We start from the raw sequence: 22,924 nt of genomic DNA on the forward strand, positions 1-22,924 counted from the left end.
ATTGCCTAATTAAAAATAAAAAACTGTTTATTATAATGTCTACACGACCAAATTGATAAGCAGATGTACTAAATTTAATTAGTAGTGACATTGTCAGCATGTGGTAAATTTTTTATTATATTAGAATATTAACACAAGCTTGCTTTTAGAAAATGATGTTTTTTTTCCCTCTTTGGGAGAATGCCAGGGGGAGTATGTTTTCTCAAAGACACGTGAGTCTGAAACGCACGGCCATCTTTGCTTTATCCATACGTGGAACACACGGAAGTGCATCAAAAGAATTCCAATGGACGTTCAGAATCACCAGCAGGAAAAATAATTAACAAGAAGTGAAGATGGTTGGCACAAACGGATAATCTACAAATCCAGAGGATGGAAGAAAGGACGCCCACCTACCCACCAATGAGGACTTAGAGACAACACCTATTTTGCATATTTGTGATGTTTTAAGGGATTCTATTTCAGGGACTGAATAATTTTGAGATTGGAGAAGTCATTAAACATTGCATTTTCAGTTGAATATGGGGAAACCACTTGAAACATTCATGGTATTGAGCTATTTCTACTGCTTTTGTTTGATTTGATAATTGCAAACAGCTGGAAGTCTGTACATTTGGACAATAAACCTGTTTTTTTAATTGGGTTGGATAATTTTGATTACAACTGTACATGGGGTTGAGGTAAAGGAATAACAAATTGCAGAGTTCCCCAGGCTAATCTGGGGTTCCAAGGGACATGTTTTTTTTGTTTGTTTGTTTTTTTTAACTATATGGCCCATGTGTGGTTATTTGGCTGTGAAAATATATATGATTGATTTTGTAATCGGTTTTAACTTCTGGAAGTAATTCATTCAATGATATCTGTTTTTGGCCGGTATGCCAACTAGTAAATTAACCATAATTGTCTTTAAAGGAAAAATGCAGAGACCTTACTTAAAATTATTGTAACAGTATTAAAGTGAGGTGATGAAGGTGTACCATCAGTTTTAGATCAAGCTGAGATCTTCTGGCTAAGAGAAGCTAACATGGAAGCAAATAGCAGGTCGGGTGCTTGGCAAAAGGTAAAACCGTTACTTATAGGACCACTATAGGCACCCAGACCACTTCAGCTCAATGAAGTGGTCTGTGTGCCAGGTCCATCTAGGGTTAACCCTGCAGCTGTAAACATAGCAGTTTCAGAGACAGCCGCTAGAGGCGCTTCCGCGCTTCTCACTATGATTTTCACAGTGAGAAGACGCTGCTGTCCATAGGAAAGCATTAAAAAATGCTTTCCTATGGACTGACAATGCGCGCGCAGCTCTTGCCACGCATGCGCATTCAGCGGATGAAGTCGGAATAGGGAGGAGAGTCCCCAGTGCCAAGGGAGCCTGGCGCTGGAGAAAGGTAAGAATTTAACACCTTCCTCCCTCTTCAGCCCGGCAGGAGGGGCAACCCGAAAGTGGGGGGTCCCAAAGACCCTATAGAGGCAGGAAAACAAATTTGTTTTCCTGGCAATATAGTGATCCTTTAACAGTTTGTAAACTTAGATGGTGGTATCAGTACAGTGCAATGTTATGGTTATGGTTGTTGGAGTGTTTACTTGCACTCCAGGCACCTCTGGAATCTAAGAAGAGGCCCTGCTAGAATGTATTAAATACATAATGGATATTAGGTTTACTAAATACTTAAATGTTGTAATTTTCTACAAATTTTAAACATTCTGACTTAGGAAGCTAAGAATATTAACATATATTTACAAAACTTCCTCGTTAAATAGCATGGGTTTAGAAAATTAATAGTTTATTTTAATATTTGACAGATTCAAAAGAAATTTTTTTTTAACAGACACAAGTCAGTAGCATCGTGTTGGTAAACTGAATACTGGAAAAGAGAAAGCAGTACAAATCTACAAATAGTTACTAATAACCTTTCGGTTTTTATGATTCCACTGGGTTAAAAATCCACAACATTTATTGCGAGCTAAGAAGCTAATTATACCTGCAGTTACATATGAGTGTACACATCACATCTAATTAGAAGAACTCTAGGCTATGGTCCAAAACTGAAAGCATTTCTACAAATGAAATAAACAAAAAAATATATTCCATGTCAGAGATATTGTCCAGATTTTTAGCTTAGCATTTATACTCAAGTTTTTGGCATTTTTGAGTAGGTAACCGCAAATAAGTGCTGATTGTAAATTCACATTTCTGTCAGAAATTTTGAACCCACAGCAAACAGATTAATAGTGAACATGCTAATGACCACACACGTCCTATCAAAATGCATCTGGCTCTTGCATTAAAATGGAGCTGTGGCAGCACAGCCACACAAGATAAATGATGAATCACTCAAAATGTGACTTCAGCACCAAAACAATATGTTACATCATGGACAAAAAGAAATGTACAAAGCCCTTAGCAATGAATATCAGATACTCACATGTTATTTCACAATGAGTAGCACATTGATTGTGTGCTTTGACTGCATTAGCTGTTAGTGTGTTAATAATTCCGAGGTTAGAGTTACTTATACAAGCTTCTCAAACTGCAAATTGATGAGTCCTGTGCGCTCATTTAATAATGAGTGCTGTTAATTTATTTCCTTGATCTACACAGACATATAAGCATAGCAAAGTTTTATTTTTAATTTTCACATCATAAAGAGAAGTTTCTAGATTTGCTTTCTTAACTCCTTTACAACCAAAACATGCATACAAGTTTCTACTCTTAATTATTTGTAAAACTAGATTTAGTCATTGTCTATCTTTATTTATACTCAATGAATGATTATTGAATACCAGGTTGCGAATACAGGGCATTTGACCATTTCTATTTATCTATTTTTGTCATACTTCCTTTATGTGAGATGTATTATTTGCACAGCTGTCTAAAATAAAAGATGATATAAGCTGTCTAAAATAAGAGGTTAAAATTTACATTTGATTTACTATTTTTCTTTTCTTTTTTTTTTTTTTTTTTAAACAGCAATGTATACATAATCTATATGTTAAAGACATGCTCAGTCTATATTTTCGCAAACAAAAAGTGATTGGCAGTGAATAGGTTAAATGAATAGTGGATAAACATCGAGACTGTAAAAGAGCAAATGCTACCTGAAGTGTAACTTTGCAACATGTGTCTAACATATTTGGACAGTACATTATGTTTGAGAAGCACACTTTAAGTGCACCTGTCATGCCTAATGGGACTTGGTGTCACTTGAAAAGGATTTCAATTGAATTAAAATATATTATTCCTTCCCATCACTTGTCAATCATTTCTAAGCATACAGGGCTATGCCACTGACCTCCTATGGGGAGTGCTTATGTGCTTCCCACGCAAAACCAGTCATACAGGATTTATGCAGGAGGGAACTATTTGTGGGTATTACAGCTAGAGTTATTCTGATGAACCCATCCTAAAATAAAATAATATATTATATATTCATTGTTTAAGCAACTTTAACTTGAGGCTGAACTTGATGGACGCAAGTCTCTTTTCAGCTATGTAACTATGTAAAGAAGACACATGGATCTGCCATGACAGAACCATGGCACCTGGTACTTACAGCAAGGGCATTTATTTTATCTTTGAATATAATTGATGGAATATAATTGATGGAAGCTTAGAGCATTATGCAAAGCAAAACAACAGAAACAAAAAAACATAGAAAACCAAAACAAGCAAACAAACAAAAAATACAATTAAGCTGCTCATATATTGAATATTGCCATCACATGTGACAAAAGTAGAGTTGTGCATCACAGATCTCTTTCCAGCTGTGTATCTGCCATGCTGACTCTGCAAGCTGAACTGCACCTGTTAAGGTAGAAAGGTATTCCTGCCTGTTTTCAGTAGGTGACTAGCACCATTGTTTTGAGTTTTTTTTATGCTTGTTTTTGTTGAATTCCTAACCATTGACTTGTTTCTTGTACTGTCACCGCACCATCTCATTGACCTATGCACTAGACTCCAGTTCACAGTCTCTATTTTGGATACACTTTTCTGCTCCTGTCTTTTTTCATATGCTTTTGATTGCTCTTGGAGAGTCTGTCTTCTCTGCACGGACATATATTTATGCATACATACACTCACTATATAAACGAGAGGTTTTTAACCTTTTGCGACAGAGCTTCAAATTATATTCGCTTGATGACCCATTCTAAAATTGTAAAATTAGCTCTGTGACCAATTCTATTGTCATATAATATATGCTAATATATATTCTTCAAAACACCTCCATTATTTTCTTCCTGGTGTCACAAGAGTCCCCTGAGCACTGAGCACTGGTCTAACTGAGCATTACAGCAAGAAATATATTGTCGGGAGTTGCTTGCTGTCTTGTATTATACCAATCACTTGCAAATACACTATCCTGTTATACCTTTCCTGCTCAATTACAAGAAGCATAATGAGCACAGAGATGAGAATTACTTTCATGGAATATGTAAGTAATTTAAAATACTGCAGATAATGGTGTCTATTAATCCTTTAAGCTGGTAGAAGGAGACAAAAAGAAATTCTAACTGATGTTAGAATTTCATGTTTGAAGTGTTTCTGTAACGCTGTAAATGCCAGTTTTACTTTACTTTTTTCCCAGTGGTGAGTCCTCCTATGCCACCGATCCACTCAAACTCTGGTAGACTCTCAGTGACAACATTTCCCTTGATGTCTGGATTTACTGATTGCACAGTAAATGCCATGACTGTGTCAATCAAATGTGGTTATCATGGTACTTGACCAGCAGAATGCTGCTCAAAAGGAAGCATTAGTCTAAAACATCTCTATGGAAGATCTCACTTCCGCATGAATGATCATTCAGTCAGAGTGATTTAGTGGCCTTCCTGGCTGTCAACTTTACTGCAAGGACGTCATTCCTAAATTAATTAATAAAACTTCTCATGTCTCTTGAAATTCTATATAATATGTATCAATGTTGCGGTCCAAGAATATAAACTTGTTTTATTATCCAACTTACTAATTAGTAGTCCATTTAAAATTTAATTATTAATGATCAAGAACCTAATATTTTTCGCAATACCCACTATATTTTTTTCTAGCTTCCACCTACTTCTTATTGGTGATTTTTACTCTCATTCCCCTGTCAATCTTGCCTGCATTTGGGAAGAAGACATTAATTCTCTTGACTAAAGTGTGTTCCAATTGCCATTCCCTTCTACAGACTTAAGGTTACATTATATCAATGCTTCCAAATTCACTGCTATCATTAATAACTTATAGTATTCTGTTAGTCTACTGAGTGAATTGTTGTGCTGGCATTTTGTATGTTCTTATATTGCTGCAGATTTTACTATTGCTAATGAACAAGAATTCGTTTCTCACCCCCTCCAGAAAATCAAAACATCTTTTTACCTACACATTTTTACTTTTAAATCATGGTAAAGTGTTTATCTGGAGCAATGTATAAAACATAGGGTTTTGAAAAATTGCAGGCAAGTGAGATTCCGGTGTATGAATATAGTTTAGAATTTAGCATTGTGACTCAATCATCAATGTTTTCCTTCCAAGTTTTTTCATGAACACACATGCTAACAAAAGTTAGATGAAAATAAAATAACAAAATAGAACATAGAAAAGTAAGATGTAGTGAAAACTAATATTTTTCTTCTTATGGTTACATTTATGTATTTTTATGTTTTATTTCAGCCTTTCATTCATGACTCACATAAAACTAATGTATAGATGAGTAAGTCTAAATTAAATGAGGTGATATGAAAAAATAAAATCTGAAAAACAGGCATTGATCTCTGAAAGTATTGAAGTAGAATATACTGCCACATTTTCTGGATATCAACACACAAAGTATTTTACAATCCAGTTTACCTACAATTCTGTTTCGAACATCACAGTATAGCCTTTAAATTCTGTATCTGTCATTTTTATACTCTATAACATAGACCAACAATCTCCTTTAAGGATTTCAATACTCTTGAGAATTTTATTTTTTTGCTTCCTAATGTCAGACTTTCATTTTAATGTACTAAAATAAAACAGCTTCAAAGTGGTTCCAATAACTAACTGGAAGAATGTCTTACCTTAACTTGAATTTGGTTTGTGTTGAGTTTTTTGAGATCAGCACATAGAAGGTTAAAGTTTCACCTTTTCTTACATTCCGAGAAAAAGAGCGAATTATCACATTACCATCCAAATGCACATCAATGGAATGATTATCTTTCATCTGGTAGAGATAAACACTTCCAATTCTTTGTAATGGTGGACCAGTATCATCAATGTAATTCCGTGGTGCCCACATTCCACTTTTTCCCTTGTCTTCATCCTTAATGCATTCTCCTTTCTCATCACTTTGCTGAACAGAATAATACAACTCCACAGGACTACCTTCAGGTTGCTCAAAAATCCTTTTACGTCCAGCCACCACTGTTGGTGGATCAAACCAACCAGAAAGTAGCTCCAACTGGGCAACACACAACCCCAGGTCACCATATAATTTGCACATCCCTTTCACTTCTCTTGTCTCACGAAAGGCAAACACCTTTACACAAGGAAGCCTTTCAGTGGTGCTATAGTCATCCCAGTCTCTTCCTACAATATAAAACAATATTTGCACCTGTGGTTGTGTGGGAAAAATTTTATCCTTAAGGATATAGGCTTTAATTTTCCAATTAAAAGTAAACTTTTCTTTAGATTCAAAATTGTTAAGAAGTAAAAGTGTGTCCTGTGGGATCGTTTGCTGAACAAAAAAAGGCCCATAGCTTGCATTCATTACAGGTTGTTTCTTGGCCTTATAAATAAGAAAAGATTCAATTCTAGATTGCAGGCTTGAGTTTCTCATAATATCTTGGTTCGCTTCTTTGAGAAAAAAGTAAACATCACTCTGATGGATGGTGTAGCTCACTGGTAGGTAGGTTGGCAGTAAAGTAAACCTTTGTATGCTGTCTAGTATCCCACGGCTTTCAGTCACTGTTAATGGTAAAAAAAAAGAAAAAAACATAAGATGACAATACTCTACAAGAAAACATTTTGCTAAATCTACACAGAATATAATACAACCAACATTTTTTAACTATTATTTAACTATTATTCTGAAGCAAGTATTGGATGAAAACAAAGCTACTGTGAGCTGGAGATAGTGGTCAAAGTCATGTTTTTTTTGCCATTAAATACAGTTCACAGCATCCAGTACAGTGCAACATCTCAGGACAGCATCATTCTTCCTATTTAGGAGTGACAGGCCCCATTTTAAGCCCAAAGTCCTCTGTCCTTCTTTTCTACCCTAATGCCCTCCATATTATTGTTTCTGAGTGTATAACAGCGCTCCAAAACAATCATATTCACAGTAAGGTGACTTAAAGCTACAATAAATGTGTTTATAAACCAGTCTGTATAAGTAAGATATATTGTTCTTGTTTTAAATTACATTTTAGTTTAATACATTTTTATCAGTAAGTTACCGTATATACTCGAGTATAAGCCGAGTTTTTTAGCACATTTTTTGTGCTAAAAAACCCCAACTCGGCTTATACTCGAGTCAATAGTCTGTATTATGGCAATTTGCATTGCCATAATACAGACTGGGGCTGTGGGGGCTGTAAGAGAGTTTACTTACCTCTCCTGCAGCTCCTGTCAGCTCTCTCCTCCTCCGCGCCGTCCGTTCAGCACCTCGGTCAGCTCCCAGTGTAAGTCTCGCGAGAGCCGCGGCTCTCGCGAGACTTACACTGGGAGCTGTCAGAGGGAGCTGCACGGACGGCGCAGAGGAGGAGAGAGCTGACAGGAGCTGCAGGAGAGGTAAGTAACATCTCTCACAGCCCCCACAGCCCCCCACTGAACTGCCAATGCTGGACCACCAGGGAAGGAGAGCCCCCCTCCCTGCCATGTATCAAGCAGGGAGGGGGGACGAAAAAAAAATAATTAGTAGTAATAAAAAAAAAGAAATTAAATAATAATACAAAAATAATAAAAAATTTAATTAAATAAATAAAAATATTAAATAATAATAAAAAAATATTAAAATAATAATAATAAAAAAAAATTGCCCATCCCCCACCAAGGCTCTGCAACACACACACACACACACACACACACACACTGCACTCATACGCTCACACACTGCACTCATACACTCACACTGCACTCATACACTCACGCTGCATTCATATACACACGCTGCATTCATATACACACGCTGCATTCATATACACACGCTGCATTCATATACACACGCTGCATTCATATACACACGCTGCATTCATATACACACGCTGCACTCATACACACGCTGCACTCATACACACGCTGCACTCATACACACGCTGCACTCATACACACGCTGCATTCATACACTCACACTGCATTCATACACTCACACTGCATTCATACACACACACTGCATTCATTATACACACACTGTAAATAAATATTCAATTAATATATTTTTTTTAGGATCTAATTTTATTTAGAAATTTACCAGTAGCTGCTGCATTTCTCACCCTAGTCTTATACTCGAGTCAATAAGTTTTCCCAGTTTTTTGGGGTAAAATTAGGGGCCTCGGCTTATATTCGGGTCGGCTTATACTCGAGTATATACGGTACCTAAAATCTTTCAAAACAGTCCCACTCCTTGCTACACCCTCACACAAGTAAACTGTCCCTATTTCTACATTTGAAATGTTGGGAGGTTTTCTCTTCTCTCTTCTTCTTTTTTCACCTCTGCTTTGTGAAACCTAAGTAAAGCTATAGAAGATTAGTATGGCAAATATGATTATAGTAATATAGATAAAGATCTATTATAAAATGTAATCTAATATATAATTTTCTATTTAAGAAATCTACGGCTTTTTGGTTTCCAGTGACCATACATAACAATGAAATGGCAACTGTCTCATCATTGTCACTTTATAGATGCTTTCCATTACAAAACAAAAAAGTATACAATGAAATGAATATATATTGTGACTCTTACAATATCAGTGTAGATCAAGTGCTGCTTTCACTATAATAGCAGGCTAAAGCCTCCGGTTATAAAACTTCTCTTCACAGCAGAATAGATCACCTATGAAATGAAAACCAGGCTACACAAAGCTTTTATATTTATTTAATATTAACATCTGTTTATATTTAAAAAACAATAAATCAGATATATAGATCACTGCTCCAGCAACAACAGATCACTTGTGTGTCTTCAGTTCCAAGCTATAATAGTTCACTTCAGCATGCAACATCAATGTTCTCTCTCCATGTTCATGCTTCCGAGAGGGCTTACCCTGTACAATGATAGTGATATTACAATTCCTATGCTATCTGAAGAAGCTGATTGTGACAAAAGTAACCTCGTCACTGGCTTTTGGAGGGGCCTGTTGGCCAGCCTCTTGCATCAGGACTATGGGCCCTGCAATATACCTTGCCCAACGCACTTTAAAAGGCTCTGTTCATGTGAAGTTTGTACTTTTGACAGAGAGACTGACCATTAGCCCTAATTCTCTGGAACTGTTTTGGGCATGGGATCATGTGCACGGTGGGTAAAAGGGTCAAAGAGAGACTTCCAGGAATTTCCTGCTCTGATCTCGGTGATTTTTGGATATGTTGTTCTCTCAGATCAGGGCTATCAGGGGATGTGACTTGGGGATATGTTGTATTTTGCGGTACTTGTGCTACTTTATAAAAAAAAATTTTTTTTCCTGCCTGGGGATAATTAAGTTAATGCATTATCTGCCTTAATTATATCACAGGCATTGTTTTTGCACTTTGTGTCACTGTGCCCAACAAGGTCCACCTGGGTGTCACCCTTGTTGGGAAACTAGCATAAAAGGCCAGCTGTGGCTTCCATTAAGCAGATTTGTTTTACCCGTCATGAATTCTGGGCTCATGTTTGGGGGATTGGAGAACTACATATACTCAGGGGATTGCTATATCACAATATTCCACTGAGTATAATCACTAGCTCTTCTAAGAGCTGTTCCTGCTACACTCTCTGGACTAGGAGAGGTCTACCCACTGGAAGCTGGATCCTGGTCGTGGGGTTTACTGTGGTTATGGTGTTCCAGTGCAATGCTTATGGTACTCGCAAGAACTAGAAAGCAGCGGTTGATGGAGGTACCCGGTCGGGGTGCAAGGCATTTCGTCACACTGATAAGCATTACATTTTAGATAGGTCACTGTGAGGAAGGACATGGAGAGAGAATATCGACTCAGCATGTTGAAGTTAATTGTAGTTTGGCATTGAGGATACCCATTCTTAGTAATGTAGGGAGTGATCATAGTTACTAAACATAAGCAGATCACATTATTATTTTTAAACATTTTATTAGAAATATAGACAGAAACAAACAAGGACAAGGTCATGGTGTTACAGATGCACAGTTCAATTTAAAATCTATAGTACAGAGCAAAATAGTTAAACACAGGAGGCTTTTAAACATTTGGAAAAGTATGGAAAGTATAGTGTGCATCATGTACGCTGAGACTGACACGTTGATTCTCTTGGTGGGGGAGGGGTACCTCTGAAGGTACTGAGTAAAAACCAACCAGTTTACTCAAAGGCTTTTCTGGCTAATGTTTTAAAAGAAGATTCTAACTTTTGTATATTTGGACCCCAGTCTGAAAAAGAAAAAAAAAACATAGCTACCTGATCTTTATTTTGAGTAGAGGAGTCTGGCCAGTTCATCTTGAACAGCATTTGCATATTGTAATCTTTCTGGGAAAATGCTACTCTCCATATATCTATAAACTTCAAACCTGTTTGCTGTCACTTTCTTGTCCCCACAAATAGTCATACTTCCCTAAAGATTCCTTGACAGTGCAATAAACACAAACACAAATTATTAATGGTTATTTTACTATTTAATAATTTAACAAATAATATTTCCAAGCCTTCTCTGGCTTCTAGGTTATTGGTGTTAGCACCAGCTTAGTGAATTTAGTTTTATTGACCATAGAAGGATGTCAGTCTGAGTTGAAGTAGCCAATAGTGATGTCCCGAACGGTTCGCTGGTGAATAGTTCCTGGCGAACATAGCGTGTTCGCGTTCGCCACGGACTGCGAACATATGCGATGTTCGGTCCGCCGCCCATTCGTCATCATTGAGTAAACTTTGACACTGTACCTCACAGTCAGCAGACACATTACAGCCAATCAGCAGCAGACGCTCCCTCCCAGACCCTCCCACCTCCTAGACAGCATACAATTAAGATTAATTCTGAAGCTGCATTAATTTTTTTTTATTTTTTTTTATTTTTTTTTATTTTTTTGGGGGGTTGTGTTTATTATACATTATCCTCCATAGCCACGTTAATTATACATTAGCCCCCATAGCCAGTAACCTGTGTTTATTATACATTATCCCCCTTATCCAGTAAACTGTGTTTATTATACATTATACTCCCATAGCCAGTAACCTGTGTTTATTATACATTATCTCCCCCATAGCCAGTAACCTGTGTTTATTATACATTATCCTCCCATAGCCAGTAACCTGTGTTTATTATACATTATCCTCCCATAGCCAGTAACCTGTGTTTATTATACATTATCCCCCCACAACCAGTAACCTGTGTTTATTATACATTATCCCCCCACAACCAGTAACCTGTGTTTATTATACATTATCCTCCCATAGCCAGTAACCTGTGTTTATTATACATTATCCTCCCATAGCCAGTAACCTGTGTTTATTATACATTATCCCCCCACAACCAGTAACCTGTGTTTATTATACATTATCCCCCCACAACCAGTAACCTGTGTTTATTATACATTATCCCCCCACAACCAGTAACCTGTGTTTATTATACATTATCCCCCACAACCAGTAACCTGTGTTTATTATACATTATCCCCCCTCAACCAGTAACATTTGTTTATTATACATTATCTCCCCCATAGCCAGTAAACTGTGTTTATTATACATTATACTCCCATAGCCAGTAACCTGTGTTTATTATACATTATCTCCCCCATAGCCAGTAACCTGTGTTTATTATACATTATCCTCCCATAGCCAGTAACCTGTGTTTATTATACATTATCCTCCCATAGCCAGTAACCTGTGTTTATTATACATTATCCCCCCACAACCAGTAACCTGTGTTTATTATACATTATCCCCCCACAACCAGTAACCTGTGTTTATTATACATTATCCCCCCTCAACCAGTAACCTGTGTTTATTATACATTATCCCCCCACAACCAGTAACCTGTGTTTATTATACATTATCCCCCCACAACCAGTAACCTGTGTTTATTATACATTATCCCCCACAACCAGTAACCTGTGTTTATTATACATTATCCCCCCACAACCAGTAACCTGTGTTTATTATACATTATCCCCCCTAAACCAGTAACCTGTGTTTATTATACATTATCTCCCCCATAGCCAGTAACCTGTGTTTATTATACATTATCCTCCCATAGCCAGTAACCTGTGTTTATTATACATTATCCTCCCATAGCCAGTAACCTGTGTTTATTATACATTATCTCCCCCATAGCCAGTAACCTGTGTTTATTATACATTATCCCCCTCAACCAGTAACCTGTGTTTATTATACATTATCCCCCCCACAACCAGTAACCTGTGTTTATTATACATTATCCCCCCTCAACCAATAACCTGTGTTTATTATACATTATCCCCCCACAACCAGTAACCTGTGTTTATTATACATTATCCCCCACAACCAGTAACCTGTGTTTATTATACATTATCCCCCCACAACCAGTAACCTGTGTTTATTATACATTATCCCCCCACAACCAGTAACCTGTGTTTATTATACATTATCCCCCCTCAACCAGTAACCTGTGTTTATTATACATTATCTCCCCCATAGCCAGTAACCTGTGTTTATTATACATTATCCTCCCATAGCCAGTAACCTGTGTTTATTATACATTATCCTCCCATAGCCAGTAACCTGCGTTTATTATACATTATCTCCCCCATAGCCAGTAACCTGTGTTTATTATACATTATCCCCCCACAACCAGTAACCTGTGTTTATTATACATTATCCCCCCTCAACCAGTAACCTGTGTTTATTATACATTATCCCCCCACAACCAGTAACCTGTGTTTATTATACATTATCCCCCCCACAACCAGTAACCTGTGTTTATTATACATTATCCCCCCACAACCAGTAACCTGTGTTTATTATACATTATCCCCCCGCAACCAGTAACCTGTGTTTATTATACATTATCCCCCCTCAACCAGTAACCTGTGTTTATTATACAGTATCCCCCCACAACCAGTAACCTGTGTTTATTATACATTATCCCCCCACAACCAGTAACCTGTGTTTATTATACATTATCACCCCACAACCAGTAACCTGTGTTTATTATACATTATCCCCCCATAGCCAGTAACCTGTGTTTATTATACATTATCACCCCTCAACCAGTAACCTGTGTTTATTATACAGTATCCCCCCACAACCAGTAACCTGTGTTTATTATACATTATCCCCCCACAACCAGTAACCTGTGTTTATTATACATTATCGCCCCACAACCAGTATCCTGTGTTTATTATACATTATCCCCCCTCAACCAGTAACCTGTGTTTTTTATACATTATCCCCCCACAACCAGTAACCTGTGTTTATTATACATTATCCCCCCATAACCAGTAACCTGTGTTTATTATACATTATCCCCCCACAACCAGTAACCTGTGTTTATTATACATTATCCCCCCACAACCAGTAACCTGTGTTTATTATACATTATCCCCCCTCAACCAGTAACCTGTGTTCATTTTACATTATCCCCCCACAACCAGTAACCTGTGTTTATTATACATTATCCCCCCTCAACCAGTAACCGGTGTTTTTTATACATTATCCCCCCACAACCAGTAACCTGTGTTTATTATACATTATCCTCCCATAACCAGTAACCTGTGTTTATTATACATTACCCCCCCACAACCAGTAACCTGTGTTTATTATACATTATCGCCCCACAACCAGTATCCTGTGTTTATTATACATTATCCCCCCATAGCCAGTAACCTGTTTTTATTATACATTATCCCCCCACAACCAGTAACCTGTGTTTATTATACATTATCCCCCACAACCAGTAACCTGTGTTTATTATACATTATCACCCCTCAACCAGTAACCTGTGTTTATTATACAGTATCCCCCCACAACCAGTAACCTGTGTTTATTATACATTATCCCCCCACAACCAGTAACCTGTGTTTATTATACATTATCCCCTTCAACCAGTAACCTGTGTTTATTATACATTATCTCCCCCATAGCCAGTAACCTGTGTTTGTTATATATTATCCTCCCATAGCCAGTAACCTGTGTTTATTATACATTATCCCCCACATCCAGTAACCTGTGTTTATTATACATTATCCCCCCACAACCAGTAACCTGTGTTTATTATACATTATCCCCCCACAACCAGTAACCTGTGTTTTTTATACATTATCCCCCCACAACCAGTAACCTGTGTTTATTATACATTATCCCCCCACAACCAGTAACCTGTGTTTATTATACATTATCCCCCCACAACCAGTAACCTGTGTTTATTATACATTATCCCCCCACAACCAGTAACCTGTGTTTATTATACATTATCCCCCCTCAACCAGTAACCTGTGTTTATTATACATTATCTCCCCCATAGCCAGTAACCTGTGTTTATTATACATTATCTCCCCCATAGCCAGTAACCTGTGTTTATTATACATTATCCCCCCATAACTAGTAACCTGTGTTTATTATACATTATCCCCCCTCAACCAGTAACCTGTGTTTATTATACATTATCCCCCCCACAACCAGTAACCTGTGTTTATTATACATTATCCCCCCCACAACCAGTAACCTGTATTTATTATACATTATCCCCCCACAACCAGTAACCTGTGTTAATTATACATTATCCCTCATCGTTGGACCTAGGCAGCATGATGTCTTAGGCCGGCCCAGAGAGTGAGTGAGTGAATAATATGACATATATGTTCAGAAACATATTAGTAATATATGTAAATCGGGTTAATGCAAAGAGGGTGAAAAGGTATTAAAGAAAAACACACCTATTGTATCAAATTTACAAAGCCAAACTTTTAACAGCTTTCCTCATTTCTTTCTCGGGATGAGGAATATATCGGTTGTAGACTGAGGATTTCCATCTGCATCTCTTAATAATATGCACTGGAGTGTCAGTGTTGAGGGAGACCGAAGCTACCCCTATTCTAAATAAAAGACCCGAGACATGGATACAACCCAATCTTAGGAGTAGTGTTCTAATGTAGAAGATGAATTTAGCCGTAGTCAGAGGGATTCAGTGAGAGTAGTGGTGAAATGTGTGTGGCATGACTGAGTGTGGGTAAGTAAGAGTCAAGTATTTTAACTGGGCACTAGTTCTAGGTGGGATAAAGTTGTATAGCGGATGGATGAGTAGTTTGGTTCGTTTTCAAGGTTTGTAGAGAAAGTATATAGTGATCATGATTTTTAGCGATATCCAATATTTTTAAGGTGGTCCCAGTGCCACCACTCATATCTGGTGTCACAATAGCTTGCATTTAGAAAAAAAAACTTTTTTGACTGTAATATAATAGCAGTCAGTTTCCTTCACACGTGTGCGTTTCAGGGCCTGCCATGGTTCGCGAACGTCAAACTTCCGCAAACGTTCGTGGACCGGCGAATCGCCCTAGACTTCAATGGGCAGGCGAATTTTCAAACCCACAGGGACTCTTTCTGGCCACAATAGTGATGAAAAAGTTGTTTCAAGGGGACTAACACCTGGACTGTGGTAAGCCGGAGGGGGATCCATGGCAAAACTCCCATGGAAAATTACACAGTTGATGAAGAGTCTGGTTTTAATCCATAAAGGGCATAAATCACCTAACATTCCTAAATCACAATGGATATGGATTGACACCTGACATATGCCATATTGACACCTGTCCTCAGAGACCCTGATACACACTGACACAGAGCAGAATAGGGACTGTTCTCCCTACATAGGGTCACTTGGCAGATATGGATTGACACCTGTCCTCAGGGACCCTGATACACACTGACACAGAGCAGAATAGGGACTGTTCCCCCTACATAGGGTCACTTGGCAGATATGGATTGAAACCTGTCCTCAGGGACCCTGATACACACTGACACAGAGCAGAATAGGGACTGTTCCCCCTACATAGGGTCACTTGGCAGATATGGATTGACACCTGTCCTCGGGGACCCTGATACACACTGACAAAGAGCAGAATAGGGACTGTTCCCCCTACATAGGGTCACTTGGCAGATATGGATTGACACCTGTCCTCAGGGACCCTGATACACACTGACACAGAGCAGAATAGGGACTGTTCCCCCTACATAGGGTCACTTGGCAGATATGGATTGACACCTGTCCTCAGGGACCCTGATACACACTGACAAAGAACAGAATAGGGACTGTTCTCCCTACATAGGGTCACTTGGCAGATATGGATTGACACCTGTCCTCAGGGACCCTGATACACACTGACACAGAGCATAATAGGGACTGTTCCTCCTACATAGGGTCATTTGGCAGATATGGATTGACACCTGTCCTCAGGGACCCTGATACACACTGACACAGAGCAGAATAGGGACTGTTCCCCCTACATAGGGTCACTTTGCAGATATGGATTGACACCTGTCCTCAGGGACCCTGATACACACTGACACAGAGCAGAATAGGGCCTGTTTCCCCCTACATAGGGTCACTTGGCAGATATGGATTGACACCTGTCCTCAGGGACCCTGATACACACTGACACAGAGCAGAATAGGGACTGTTCCTCCTACATAGGGTCACCATTTTTAGCCCAAGGCAGCTCATCTCATCAGGCCTTTTTTAGTCGAATGTATCGCCCACTGTCAGTCCCTTCGGGATCCATCCCTCATTCATCTTAATAAAGGTGAGGTAATCTAGACTTTTTTGACCTAGGCGACTTCTCTTCTCAGTGACAATACCTCCTGCTGCACTGAAGGTCCTTTCTGACAGGACACTTGAAGCGGGGCAGGCCAGAAGTTCCATCGCAAATTGGGATAACTCAGGCCACAGGTCAAGCCTGCACACCCAGTAGTCAAGGGGTTCATCGCTCCTCAGAGTGTCGATATCTGCAGTTAAGGCGAGGTAGTCTGCTACCTGTTGGTCGAGTCGTTCTCTGAGGGTGGATCCCGAAGGGCTGTGGCGATGCGTAGGACTTAAAAAGCTCCGCATGTCCTCCATCAACAACACGTCTTTAAAGCGTCCTGTCCTTCCCGTCGTGGGATGAGGAGGATTACTTTCACCTCTTCCCCTGTTAGATTCCCGTTGTGCTGTGACGCTGTGTAAAGCATACTTTTTAATTTATTTTGCAAATTCTGCATCCTTTCCGACTTGTAATTTGGCAACATTTCATCCACTTTCTGCCTTTACCGGGGGTCTACTAGCGTGGACATCCAGTACAGGTCGTTCTCCTTCAGCCTTTTTTTACGAGGGTCCCTCAACAGGCACGACAGCATGAAAGACCCCATTTGCACAAGGTTGGATGCCGAGCTACTCATTTCCCGTTCCTCCTCCTCAGTGATCTCAATGAAGGTATGTTATTCCCCCCAGCCACGTACAACACCACGGGTACCAGATAGGTGACAACGAGCACCCTGGGATGCCTGTTGTGGTTGGTCTTCCTCCTCCTCCTCAAAGCCACATTCCTCCTCTGACTGCTCTTCCTCACAATCCTCTTCCAGCGTTGCCGCAGGTCCAGCAAGCGATGCTGATAAGGCTGTTTCTGGTGGTGATGGTGACCACAACTCTTCCTCTTCCTCTTCACGCTCATCTATGGCCTGATCCAGCACTCTTCGCAGGGCACGCTCCAGGAAGAAAACAAATGGTATGATGTCGCTGATGGTGCTTTCGGTGCGACTGACTAGGTTTGTCACCTCCTCAAAAGGATGCATGAGCCTACAGGCATTGCGCATGAGCATCCAGTAACATGGTAAGAAAATTCCCAGCTCCCCAGAGGCTGTCCTAGCACCCCGGTCATACAAATATTAATTAACAGCTTTTTCTTGTTGGAGCAGGCGGTCGAACATTAGGAGTGTTGAATTCCAACGTGTCGGGCTGTCGCAAATCAAGCGCCTCACTGGAATGTTGTTTCGCCGCTGGATAGCTGCAAAGTGCGCCATGGCCATGTAGGAACGCCTAAAATGGCCACACACCTTCCTGGCCTGCTTCAGGACATCCTGTAAGCCTGTGTACTTATGCACAAAGCGTTGTACAATCAGATTACACACATGTGCCATGCACGGCACATGTGTCAACTTGCCCAACTTCAATGCCGCCAACAAATTTGTTCCGTTGTCACAAACCACTTTGCCGATATCCAGTTGCTGCGGAGTCAGCCACTTTTCCACCTGTGCATTCTCGGCGGACAGGAGTGCTTGTACGGTGTGACTCTCTGCTTTAAAGCAAGTCAAACCCAAGACGGTGTGACACTGCCGTATCCGGGATGTGGAATAGTACCTGGGGAGCTGGGGGGGTGCCGTTGATGTGGAGCAAGATGCAGCAGCAGAAGAGGACTCAGCCGAGGAAGTTATGGAAGAGGATGGAGTAGGAGGAGAAGAGGAGGTGGCAGCAGGCCTGCCTGCAAGTCGTGGCGGTGTCACCAACTCCTCTGCAGAGCCACGCATTCCATGCTTTGCAGCCCTCAGCAGGTTTACCCAATGCGCAGTGTAGGTGATATACCTGCCCTGACCATGGTTTGCAGACCAGGTATCAGTGGTCAGATGGACCCTTGCCCCAACACTGTGTGCCAGACATGCCATTACTTCCTTTTGCACAATCGAGTACAGGTTGGGGATTGCCTTTTGTGAAAAGATATTTCGTCCGGGTACCTTGCACTGCGGTGTCCCAATAGCCACAAAGTTTTTGAACGCCTCAGACTCCACCAGCTTGTATGGTAAAAGCTGGCGGGCTAATAGTTCAGACAAGCCAACTGTCAGACGCTGGGCAAGGGGGTGACTTTCTGACATTGGCTTCTTACGCTCAAACATGTCCTTGACAGACACCTGACTGTGGGCAGATGAGCGGGAACTGCTCAAGGTGAGAGACGGAGTGGCGGATGGTTGAGAGGGGGCAAGGAGGACAGCAGTGGTTGACGTGGCTGAAGATGCTGGACCAGGAGGAGGATGGCGGCTTTGAGTTTGTGTGCTGCTTGTACTCATGTGTTGATCCCATAGGCGTTTGTGATGTGCGATCATGTGCCTACGCAAAGCAGTTGTACCTAGGTGGGTGTTGGACTTCCCACGACTCAGTTTCTTTTGGCACAGGTTGCAAATGGCATCACTGTTGTCAGAGGCAGACACACAAAAAAAATGCCACACTGCTGAGCTCTGCAATGACGGCATTCTGGTGGTGGACACAGCATGCGTTGATTGGCGTGCTGTCGGGCTGACCCCGGGTGCCGATGCATGCTGTCTGACTGTGCCACTAGATCCTTGAGACGACCTCCCCCTGCTTCCAACTCGTCTCCTCCTCCTCTCTGTCTCCCCATCTGAACTTTCGCCCTGTTCTTCTTCTTGCAGAGCTGGCACCCACGAGACATCCATGGACGCATCGTCATCATCAACCGCTTCACTTGTATCTGACAACTCTGCAAAGGAAGCAGCAGCGGGTACAACATCATCATCATCACACCGTACGTCCATGTGTGTAATGCTGCCTAACTGAGACATATCCCTGTTATCTACATCCTCTGGCATTAATGGTTGCGCATCACTCATTTCTTCAAACGGATGTGTAATAACTCTTCTGACAGATCAAGTGAAGCGGCTGTGGTGCTAGTGTTGGTGGTGGTGGCAGGCGGGTGAGTGGTATCTTGAGAGGTGCCCGAAGCTAAGCTGGAGGAGGATGGTGCGTCAAGGTTCCGAGCGGAAGCTGTAGAAGATTGTCCTGTGTTAGCCAGTCAACTATGTCCTCAGAACTTTTCAAGTTCAGGGTACGTGGCCTCTGAAAATTGGGCATTATTCTAGGGCAAAAGGGAATCACAGCACCACGACCACGACGGCCCCTGAGGGGTGGCCTGCATCTGCCTGTCATTTTTTTTGGGATTAGTGGTACTATGCGTGCAAGCTACTGTGAGACCAGATATGAGTGGCAATGTGCACTGGCAGAGGTTGGCAGAGTACACGCTGTAGGCCTGACACACCCGCTTGCAGACAAGTAACTGCTATTCAATCTATAACAGTGAAAACAGTTTTTTGGTTTTAAATGCACGCTATTGTGACACCAGATATGAGTGGCAATGTGCACTTGCAGAGGTTGGCAGCGTACACGCTGTAGGCCTGACACCCCCTTGAAGACAACTAACTGCTATTCAATCTATAACAGTGAAACAAGTGTTTTGGTTTTAAATGCACGCTATTGTGACACCAGATATGAGTGGCAATGTGCACTTGCAGAGGTTGGCAGAGTACACGCTGTAGGCCTGACACCCGCTTGCAGACAAGTAGCTGCTATTCAATCTATAACAGTGAAACAAGTGTTTTGGTTTTAAATGCACGCTATTGTGACACCAGATATGAGTGGCAATGTGCACTTGCAGAGGTTGGCAGAGTACACGCTGTAGGCCTGACACCCGCTTGCAGACAAGTAACTGCTATTCAATCTATAACAGTGAAAAAAGTTTTTTGGTTTTAAATGCACGCTATTGTGCCACCAGATATAAGTGGCACTGTGCACTGGCAGAGTACACGCTGTTGGCCTGACACACAGATGCTTGCAGACAACTAACTGCTATTCAATCTATAACAGTGAAAAAAAAATTGTTTTTAAATGCACGCTATTGTGACACCAGATATGAGTGGCACTGTGCACTGGCAGAGGTTGGCAGAGTACACGCTGTAGGCCTGACACACAGACGCTTGCAGACAACTAACTGCTATTCAATCTATTACAGTGAAAACAAATGTTTTTGTTTTTAAATGCAAGCTATTGTGACACCAGATATGAGTGGCGGCACTGGGCAAGTGGGCACAGTATCCACTGTGAGCCTGACAGAGAAGCTGGCAGGCAGGCAGGCAACTGCAATTAGATTACACAAAAAAAAGCAGACTGATGTTCTAGCCCTAAAAAGGGCTTTTTGTGGTGCTGTCCTTACAGCAGAGATCAGATGAGTCCTTCAGGACTGTAGTGGACACTGAATACACTAGCCTAGCTATACATTTCCCTATCAAATGAGCAGCAGCTACACTTTCCCTCCTCTATCTAAGAATGCAGCTTCAGAATGAATCTAAAATGGATGCTGTCCAGGAAGTGGGAGGATCTGCTGCTGATTTGCTGGAATGTATCTGCTGACTGTGAGGCACAGGGTCAAAGTTTAGTCAATTATGACGAATAGGGGGTGGATCGAACCGCACATGTGTTCGCCCGCCGTGGAGAACGCGAACACGCTATGTTCGCAGGAACTATTCACCGGCGAACAGTTCGGTACATCACTATGTCACACCAGTGCAAATCATATCTGGTGTAACAGTAGTGTACATTTAAAAAAAAAAATACAGGGGACCCTTGGTGTTGTACGTGGCTGGGTGTCACCTTTCGGGGACCCTTGGTGTTGTACGTGGCTGGGTGGAGGAAGAGACCTTCAATGACATCAGTGAGGACAAGGAACGGGACATGGCTAGCTTGGTATCCAACTTTGTGCAAATGGGGAGTTTGCGGTTGTGCAAATGGACTGTTTGCGGTTGTTTGCGGTGCGTTAAACGGGGAGTTTAATCTGTCACTGTGAAGCGGGCGTAACCCTTACACTACCTGATCGATACAACATCATACCTGAAGTTTTAAAGCACGTTATTCCAAACAATTTAGGAATGTTAGGTGATTTATGCCCTTTATGGATTAAAACCAGACTCTGCATCAACTGTGTAATTTTCCATGGGAGTTTTGCCATGGATCCCCCTCCGGCATGCCACAGTCCAGGCGTTAGTCCCCTTGAAACAACTTTTCCATCACTATTGTGGCCAGAAAGAGTCCCTGTGGGTTTTAAAATTCGCCTGCCTGTTAAAGTCTATGGCGGTACGCTGGGTTCGCGCGTTCGCGAACATTTGCGGAAGTTTGCGTTCGCCGTTCGCGAACGGAAAATTTTATGTTCGCGACATCACTAGTAGCCAAGAATTGAGTGTGTGATACAGTCATACAGATTCTGGAAATAGATTTTTATCTGAAATAGCTTATTGTCTCAAGCACCATCCTTGTGAAGAGGATTTGGTGTAGATACCATGCCCTGTTTTATTCTGAAATTAAGAAAAAAATATGTTTTTCTTAAGTTAGGACTGCTTCCCATAAAGCAGACACTACACAATCTTGCTGGCTGGCAATGCCTGTTTTATGACTCTTCTAGATGTTGGCTCTCCTCTTCCTAGGTGCAGGGTCAGAGAAAATAAAGAAAAAGAAAAGTCACTCTAATAAAGACTTTAAGCTTGACTACTATATGTTGATAGTAGGATGACTCCTCTGTTGGACAAGGACTCCTATCATGGTTAGTAAGATTTTGACTGGGCATTAAATTAAAATATACATTTGATGCAAATCACTGAAGAGACCTAGAACTCCAAACAACTTCAACTAATGGTTGGCTTAACCTGACAAGAATTCTGTAATAGGTCATCATGTTAATTAATATCTGTGGTGACAATCACAACCTATCAAACCTTATAAAACACAAATATTGTGTAAAGAATAAAAACATCCATTCCAAATGAAGGAAATAGCTTCATCCACAGGAATAGCCGTCATCATAACAACTGGCTGGATGCAATAGCAAAAAAGTCAACCATTCTGAATGAAACGTAACTGTTCCAATAATTTGGATAACAAAAATCAAGCACAACATTTAAAAAAAGAAATTGGTATCCAAGAAATACAATGCAAGCCTTTTAGATGAAGAAATAAATGCAACTGGCACTTT

General features: G+C 40.7%; 1 protein-coding gene across 1 annotated transcript in view; it reads right to left on the reverse strand.

Moving 5' to 3' along the window:
* The window catches only part of TMEM132D (transmembrane protein 132D), a 1,105,315-nt gene that overhangs the window by 795,654 nt on the left and 286,737 nt on the right, over positions 1–22,924 (reverse strand). Inside the window, exon 2 of the mRNA XM_063454342.1 lies at positions 6,037–6,922. Coding sequence (XP_063310412.1) covers positions 6,037–6,922 — 886 coding nt within the window. The remainder of the gene's footprint in view (positions 1–6,036; positions 6,923–22,924) is intronic.

Source organism: Pelobates fuscus, chromosome 5, assembly GCF_036172605.1.
Source record: "Pelobates fuscus isolate aPelFus1 chromosome 5, aPelFus1.pri, whole genome shotgun sequence".
In the NCBI taxonomy this organism is placed as follows: Eukaryota; Metazoa; Chordata; class Amphibia; order Anura; family Pelobatidae; genus Pelobates; species Pelobates fuscus.